Below are 9,175 nucleotides of genomic sequence, written 5' to 3'. Positions count from 1 at the left end.
TTCAGTTTGTAACATGGGTACAGATGGATGCTTTTACTCAGATTTATAGGGAGAATAAGAGGCATAAGACAGGGCAGAAAAATTTAAAAAACTTACATTCCAGCTTAAAAGTGAAGGCCAGAGGAGGTCTGGCTGTTAAAGAAGCTTATGCCATTAAAAAAAAAAAAAAAAAAAAACTTTATACAGGGATAAGAAAGATACCTAGAGAGCATCTCAGGAATTTCAAAGACTCCACTCACTGCAGGTGTGAGGGTACAAAAGTATCCATTCTTTCTTTTGAGATGAGTCCTTGGAACTCTTGCTAGAGAAGGGGCTGCTGGGAATGAATTCCCTGGCATCCATTTCATTATGCTCAAACATCTACAAATTCAGAGGTTGCTGCAGTCATGATCCAAGGGGGCCTGACTACTGCTCCCATTGACAGCAGATACTGGCGTTTTCCATATTTTTTTACTGACAAGCAGTTTTGGGGTCAGGGATACTTCCACACTGATTTTTAAGCAGGACCTAGCTGTAAGAATGAAGCCAAAGATGCTTGGTGTAAAAAGCCTAAGAAGTTGAAGATGCCTGGAATGTAGAATGTCTGCCCAGAAAAGCTGCAGGCTAGAAGTGCAGTCACCAAAGAGAAGCTGTGTCAGCTGCAACCAGCAAGGCCATTGGGGTGGGGCCAGCCAAACCCCTAGGAATGCTCATTTTAGCACTGTATGCGTAGGACACCAGATATGGAGTCATCTGATTCAATGTTTGCCCTTTGGTTGGATTCCTTATTATACCTTTATTTCTTCCTCATTTGGAATGAGGATGTTTACTCTGTATCACATACTTTAGGATTATGTGAATTGTTTTTTATTTTTACAGTCTGCTTTGAGTCTCCAAAGAGACTTTTTTTTTTTTTTTTCTTTTTTAATGTATTTAGTACAGGGTCTAGAGGGTCTCACTACACATATCAAACGCATAGTGATCCTCCTGTTTTCAACCTCCTAAGCACTGGGATTACAGGCATGCACCACCACACCCAGTATCATTCGCCATCTCAGTGTACCTCAGGGGCAGGGCTGCCACAGCATGCTGGGGATCAAACCCCAGTCCCTGTACCTGCCTAAACAGGAGCTTTAGAACACTGAGCTATCTGGCCAGCCCTTCCAAAGACACCTTTGAAAAATGCTGCAACTCTTGAGACTGGGTAAAGTTCCATTTCTAAGACTGATAAGGATAACTGTATTACAGTTAGGTGCAAGTATGAACTTGCTATTTTATTTGGAGATTAAATGTTATTTAAAGAGATGTGTTTAGGAAGCAAATTGAAAAGGGGTATGTGGCAGTTAGGGTCGAGTTTCACCTCAGTTTGCTTTGGGATCCTCCTTAGGGCTGGGGGCTTCTAGGGTCCCTGGTGTGTCACAGAGGCCTTGGGACCTGCGTTTGGGCCTTCCCTTCCTGTCCTGGCACTCTTCCCTGCTCTGCTTTCCAGCCAGTGCAAACTAAGCAATTTGCTCTGCCACGTCTTGTGCAGTGCTACGTCTCCCTTAGAAACAGCAGATTGTGACTGAAATTATGAATAACCTAAACCTCTCCCCATTTAAGTTGCGAGTGTTGTATCTTCTGTGTCAATGATGTGAACACTAACACACTCCCTCTTCCTTTAATCTGAATCTTTAAGTAGAAAAAAAGAAACTTAAAATTTTGTGCATTTGTTCATTACAACAGTTTTGTCTTATGATACCTTCTGTTGTTGGGCAAGTGCTCTAAATCTTGCTTCTGATGATTTAGAATGTAAAGCAAAATCAACCCTATGTTATTAAATGTTTAGTTTTTTATAAAACTGTTCTATTTTTAAAATGATTCACCTAGAAGTATAAATGTAAATTGTAAAAAACAAAAAAAAACCCACAAATGACAAAATATAATACAGTAAATATGTGAAGAAAAAAATGTTCTGTATCTTGCTTCTGAGTTCTCCAGTGCCACTATGGCCTATGTCCAAGCCTGGCTATCTAGTCTCTCAGCCAAGTCTATAGAATCCTAACTTTCCTCAAATAAATTCTTAAGTTAACCAAAGCTGGTATCTGCTGCTTACAATTTAAGTACTCTAACTGGTACACAGGCCACATACAGCACTAGACACTATCAAATTCACTTACTGGCCACTTCTAATATTTGAACAGTCTAAAGCATTACCAAAACTAAAAATATAAGCTCTATCACAATTTGTTAGTTTCAAATTAATTAACATTTAAATTACTGAATGATTAGTACAATTTTATATGTCATTAAAATTTCAATTTGATAGTTTAAGTGAACCTGTCCAAAGCAAATAAATACAATTTTCTTAAGATTTAAAGAAGAAATGCAGTGTTACTCAAATAGGTTTGTTATCTACCTGAATCAGAGCCAAGGGTTTTTCTCGACTTCTGATAAGAGCTGCTTCTTGCTGTAGCTCTTCCTCCACAATAGATGCAAAAGTGACTGGAGCTACCACTGAAGCAGTCAATGAAGAGGACAGCCAGGGACTGTAAAAAGAAAAATGAGCTTCCATCACCATGTCTAGTACTGACAGTGAAAAAAATTTCCCTCTGAAATAAACAATGCTGCATTTTTCACCCTAGTTACTACATAAGAGGACTCAGATGCTTTTGTAGAGATTACAAAATGATGAGATAATGGAAAAAAAGGATAGTTATTGTTTTATTTGGATCAGTGTCATAGAAACTTTTTAATTCCAGAAAGTTGGGATTGAGTTGAAGTGCAGAGCAGAGAAGGTTCAAATAATTCATTCCACTTAGCACAATAATATCCCAATTTCACAACATCCTCTTTCAATGCTAAGAGGAACTTAGCTTTAGAGTCCCTAATCAATCGGTTGACCTTACTTGGGACTGTCTGGAGGTCGTAAATCTGGGATGCGGGTGCCTTCTGGTCCTGAGGTACCATGACTAGAGCATCTGCAAAACAAATATCAAATTTGGAGATTAAAGCTTCTGCAATTGTTAGTAAATTAATACATACAGGCTCCTGCTTCAGGAGGCAAACCAATGTGTGCAATCAGACCTACTTTTAAAATTACAACTAAACAAAATGATCTATAGCTACTTCTAATACTAAGTTTTAAAATACACAGAAATCAGATACAGTAGTACCTGAGTTCATGAACTTTATTCCTTAATTCATTCCATAACTCTGGAAAAGACAGCCACATCTGTGTTCATTCAGAAAGATAGCCATGGTTACATTCATCACTCAGTGGTACCAATGTACCATTGTAGCTACTCGATTCTGTCATTACTAATATGCTTTGATAAGCTAAAGGTTATGAATAAACAGCAGTACATGACTTGTTCATGTACTGATAATTCATTAGCTAGAAGAGGAAACAACATATAAACAATATATAACACAGAATTTAGGACAGTATCTAACAAGCTGAGTTCTATTGCCTATGAAGACTATAAAAATCAAAGTGTTTAAGGCACTCAGTAGGACTGCAGGAAGAAGAACAAACTTGGAAGGCAACAATAAAGGAGTATACACTGAGGCAGATGGAAGCTTTTTAAGAAAAACTGAAAAAAAAAGTAGTATAACAACTGGCCAAATTGTGGAATTTAGAGCAAAAGAAGTTCCCACAGATTAAACTAATTGAATGCCTTCTTGCAGCAATGAGCAAAGGACTCATAGACAAGCAGAAGGCAAGGCCTAAGACACTGACTGACTTCCTGACTCTCACACTAAAATATGTAGACATAAGGTGTGCATAATGGCAAGCAAATGTTCTGATGGCCTAAGTATTTCCATGTACACTGTCTCATTCAATCCTTGTGGTACTCCGGAAAATACATGTTATTTTCATTATATGCAATAGGAAACTAAAATTCAAAAGTCCTATAAATCTTGCCTGAGTCACAAATTGTGTTAAGTAGCAGAGAATGAATTCAAATCCAAGTCTTTTTGACTTATCTCCCTTTGTCTTAAATACATTCCATGTCAAATATCTTTTTTAAGGATTGGCTCAATATCACCGTCTTTCATTTCCCATAGAACTTCAATTACTGTCATAAAGCTTCACATACTGTGTCATTATTGCTTACATGTCTGTCTTAACTGCTATACTAATATCTCAGGATATTTTGTTTATTTTGTTCGTCTTTATATCTCAATGCCCAGCAGAACACCTGAAACATATTTATTAAAAATTAGAGAATAAATGACTGAAAGTAGAAAGTCAAAGTTTCTTTGTAAAAGTGTAAGTAACCTTTTTTTAAAGTATAAGGTAAAATAAAAGCAGTTCCTATTTCCTTTGAATTACTCTTCACTTTTTCTTTCAGAGATAGGTACTGGAATACAAAACGAAGTGAGAATAGTTCTAGCTACAAATTCTAATATTTATTTATTTATTTATTTATTTATTTTTAGACAGGGTCTCACTATGCAGTTCAGGCTGGCCTTGTGCTCACTTCTGTAGCTCCCAGGCTGGTCTCCAAGTCTCAATGATCCTCCTTTCTCAACTTCCCAAGTGCTGAGATTACAAGTGTGTACCACTACGCTGGTTCCAGGGCTGGGGATGAAACTCAGGTCCTCGTGCTTGCCAGGCAGGTGCTTATGCATCTGAGCTATCGCCCCAGCCCTTCTAATTTTCAATGATATCCTAAAAGCTTGAAATCTGCCAGATGTTAATCTCTAGGACAAAACTGAAGATAGCTTTAGGCCAGAAGAAAAATGAAAAAAAAAAAAAAAAAAAAAAACCTAGAACTGGGGAGATAAGCTAACAGTCTAAGCACCTGCCTGACATGTGCAAGGACCCAGGTGTGATACCCGGTACCACACCATGCCAGCCCAGCACCGAGCCAGCCACCAAAACCGGGTGTGGTGGCCCAGCGCTGGGGAAGCTAAGACAGGAGAATCACTACGACTCTGAGCTGTGTAGCAAGGCTCTGTACCAAATAAATAAATTAAAAAAAAAAAAAAAGTTAGGATGAACTTGTTATGAGATGATCAGAACCTAGACCTGAATATAAATTCTGTATTCTGATGAAATTATCTTACAAACTAAGCAAAATCACCATTGGTTAAGGCTCCTGGAAGATCTTACTGGCAGCTGCCTATAGCTATTAGACATAGGTTTTGTAGAGTATTAAAGCATTACTATTGAACAAAAACTTAGAATGACTCAAGATGCTAAAATATAATCCTGATGCTCTGTGGATGAATTAAAATATTCTGACATTCTCAAAGACATGCAAAAATATTTTACCACAGATCATTACTATTTAGCTGTTAAATAAGCAGCAGCAACTAAAATCTCTCTGAAAACCTCGTCACTGGCAAATATCTGCACGACTGGCCCCAAAGTCTTACACAGTACAGGTCTTGCTAAGTCACAGTGAACCAACCGGAGCTGTAACTAGTTAAGAACCACGTTGTAACTCATGAAGCACTTCCATGTATGCTCGCTGATACCGAAGCCTGAAGTAAGGGTGTGACGCACTTTACAGTCCTTATTTCATACATGGTAAGGTTCAGAAACTGAAATCTGTTTCATAAATCTATAATCCTGGAACATTGTGCACTAATAATTTTTCATCTAGTAATCTCACTAAATATACATTTAGTCAAAACAACTTGAGGTCTGTTAATATTTCACCTGAAAGAAAATATGCGGAATAAAACTGGGCTGTGACTTAAACAGTAAAAAACACTGTAAGCTTTCAAACAGTACTACAGTATCACTAAGCTACAGGCACTAACAGCAAAATAACAGGCACAGACATATGGGGAGTGGCAGGGGCAGCGTGGCTAGACTCTTCCACAGAAGATTCATTCAGACCAGAGTACCACTACTGTCAAGCAGAGCTCAAGAGAGCTAAATTATACGATTCATGCAATTTGTTTTTCTTTTAGGTAAAATTTTATGCTAGTTTGATTATAAAACCTTGTACATAAGATAGCTCTTTGGTTTCATAAGTAGCTCTTCTTACTACTTAATTAGAAAAATAAATGCATTTTCTTGTCCAGAATTATATAAGCTATTTAAGACAAAAATGAAAGGAAATACATAAGAAGCAATGAATAAGTAGAAACTGTATAAATCCCCTCTTCTACTTTTTTAACATTGCTAAATGCTACTGCCTTTCTTGCCCTAGCCTTTAGGGAAAGGGGAGGTCACATTTTCTAGAATTAAAACAAGAGTGTCTGATTTTCACAATTCTCTGAGATGAGCTTCTTTCACTCCGCGCCAATACACCGAAGGATCATAGGATTTCCTGTCTTCTGGCTTCAACTCCCAGTTATGTGTCCCCTGTTTATATGGCCTTTCTTCTTTTAAAAATCCCATTTGTAATTCAAAACATGGGACGATGAAAGGAATCAATAATTAAGTGACCTATTTGTTATTATTCATGACTACAAACATAACCACATATTTGTAACTGAATGTAAAAATGTTTATAAATTACAACAGCTCAAGTCCTTCTTTCTCATAGCTATTCTTCATAACTCTAGTTCATTGTTATTTTTCTTTCAACCACTTATCTAGCATGTAATCATGTATCACTTTGTGACCTTTTAATACTGTTATATTGTAGCATATTTTCATTCTTTTTGTCATAAAACTTTTAAATGTGTGCCTATCTAAATTTGCCAATTACATTTTAAGCACATTAAAGGATGAGTCTGTGTATTTTATTTTTACAAAAACCAAAAGAAGCCAGTAAGATGTTTTGTTCCTGGCAGGTGTCTTGTAATTTAGTGAATGTTTCGTTTTTGTGCTGCTTTGTATTTTTTTTCTTAAAGCTTACTGATTATTTAAATGATTTCTATGATGAAATAAAAACTCAAGCTCAATCTGTTTTCCTTGTCAAAATCACTGTCAATATCAGTTATGCAAAACATTAATTTCCATAACAAACATACCATAAATACACATTTGATCCATACAATTCTTTAATTCAAATGTCAAAACATGCACCTATTATGGCACCCGAGTTTCACAATCAGGAATCCTGATGTTATAGCACACTCTAGTGATCAACTATGAAATCACAGATCCTTAATATTTTGTGAGTTCCAAGACAAGTTACTTAACCAGGAAAAACTTTTAAATTTCAATATGTATTGTTAATATTCAAATAAGATATTACAAAATAAACTTAATTTTCATACTTTTAAAGTCACATGTTTAAGTCATGCAATTGAACTCACTATATTACAAACAAATATTATTTAAAACAGAACTACAACTATAATTCATTGATTTATCCAGGCATTCACCAAATGTTTGCTCATCACCCCCTACAAGCTAGGAGCCATTCTGAGCCTTGTGATACCATGAGTAGGAAAGAGAAACAGCTTTCTTCCTCTCATGGAACAGAGACAAGTACACAGACAAGAAAATATTATTAGTAGTAATAATTAAAGAATCACACTAATGGGTATTATAACTTTGGGAGGTACAAGGAAAGAGAAGTTGGACTTTTCTAAATTATAGGACCAAATCAACTGAAAAGAGCTCATTTAGTCAAAGCTGCAAAGAAAGTGGCCAAGTGCCTCTGAGAATAACAGTCCAAGAAGGCCAGGCTACAAAGGTCATACTATGGGACAGAACCAAAGGGGCTGGCAGGAGCCAGAATCTGTAGGTCTTGAGATCATATGAAGAATTCTAGCTTTGGGGGATGGGGAGACAGCTTGGTGGTCTAAGCGCCTGCCTGGCACACACAAGGACCTAAGTTTGATCCCTGATGCTGCACTATGTGCTGGCTCTGGAGCCCCAGAAACACTGTGCCAGCACAAAACCAAGCACGGTGGTGCACACCTGTAATCCCAGCACTGGGGAGGCTAAGATAGGAGGGTCGCTACGAATCTGCACCGTGAAGTAAGACTCTGTGCCAAATACACAAATAAACAGCAGATTAAAAACGAATAGTAAAAAGAATTCTAGCTTTTGTCATAAAAGCAGTAAGCTCTACATTTTAGACACAGAAGCATGAATGAGGGCAGCATCTTCAAGATAGTTTAGTGTATGTATGAAAGAAATATTACTTCAGAGTATCAATGACCACCATGTCCTGGTGATAGACTATTACAGAGGAACACAAAGGATCCAGACTTTCCAGTGCTACTGAGGAAGAAAGATTAGGAAGAATGAGTTATTTTACATTTTTTCTGTATTTGGTTTGATTTTTGTTTCCTTAAAAGACATATGAAGAAAATACTAAGTTTGCTTTTGGGCACAAAGTTGAAGTGGTCCTCAATCACCTTACTTGCCTAATTGCACTGTGTGTGGCTTTTTTCTTCAAAGTCAAAATGACCATAGCAAGTAACACTCTGAGTCAGTTCTGGACACTGAGACAGCTACTACAGCACAATTTAAGTCGTTCACAAAAGACGACATGCTTCAGAAAGTGCGAACATGGGATAAATATACTGAAGTAAGGAGGAATATTCTGGGGAAGGTTAATGGCACTGTGTCTCCTACTGCAGAAATTTTAAAAATGGATTATAACTCGTTCTGAGACTATACATGTCAAAACTCTACCCAGTGTGTATCTGTGATCCCATCATGTGCCAGACACGGTGGTGGATTCCTACAATCCCAGCCCTCAGGAAGCTGAGGCAGGAAGACTCCCTTGAGTTCGAGGCTTGCCTCAGCTACAAAGTGAGTTCAAAGCCAGCCTTAGCTGCATAGTGAGATCCTGTCTCAAAAAGTAAAAAAGAATGGGCCAGCAAGGCAGCTCTGTGGACTAAATATTTGCTTTGGCAAGCACAGGGACGAGGGTTTGATCCCTGGTCCCACAAGCTGCGCCGGCCCTGCCCCCAGGGCACGCTGAGCCAGCGTGGTGCCACAAGCCCAGTATCACTGTGAGTCCAAGCTGCATAGTAAGACTCTGTACCAAATGCATAAAATGAAATAAAAAAAAGTATGAACATCTTAAACAATACATACACTTTCGACTTACAAATTTATATGTAAAAAGAAGTGGGTATCTTTTATATGCTAAGAGTTCCAATTATAATTTTTATTTTAAAACAGTATTCCACTACTACAAGTATTTGAAGTTACAGAGAAAACTAGATGACTTCTACCAATTTTTTCTGATCTGTCTTTTTTCTGCCTTAAAGAAAATGGCTCCAGAAACCTGCTTCTAAACATACTTCTACCTGTAACCAGGGAAGCTGGTCGCAGTGTCAG

The 9,175-nt window shown here is 37.5% G+C and overlaps 1 protein-coding gene across 4 annotated transcripts in view; it reads right to left on the bottom strand.

The window, feature by feature from the left end:
• The window catches only part of Ibtk (inhibitor of Bruton tyrosine kinase), a 108,074-nt gene that overhangs the window by 17,668 nt on the left and 81,231 nt on the right, over window positions 1–9,175 (bottom strand). For all 4 annotated transcript variants that reach the window (XM_023711903.1, XM_023711905.1, XM_023711906.1 and 1 more), the window contains 2 exons: window positions 2,868–2,939; window positions 2,378–2,507 (listed from right to left, as the gene is read on the bottom strand). In XM_023711903.1, coding sequence (XP_023567671.1) covers window positions 2,378–2,507; window positions 2,868–2,939 — 202 coding nt within the window. The remainder of the gene's footprint in view (window positions 1–2,377; window positions 2,508–2,867; window positions 2,940–9,175) is intronic.

The sequence above is a fragment of the Octodon degus genome, unplaced genomic scaffold (genome assembly GCF_000260255.1).
Source record: "Octodon degus isolate 3935 unplaced genomic scaffold, OctDeg1.0 scaffold00022, whole genome shotgun sequence".
In the NCBI taxonomy this organism is placed as follows: Eukaryota; Metazoa; Chordata; class Mammalia; order Rodentia; family Octodontidae; genus Octodon; species Octodon degus.
Note: the sequence above shows the minus strand (reverse complement) of the source record. Positions and strands in the feature narration are given on the sequence as shown.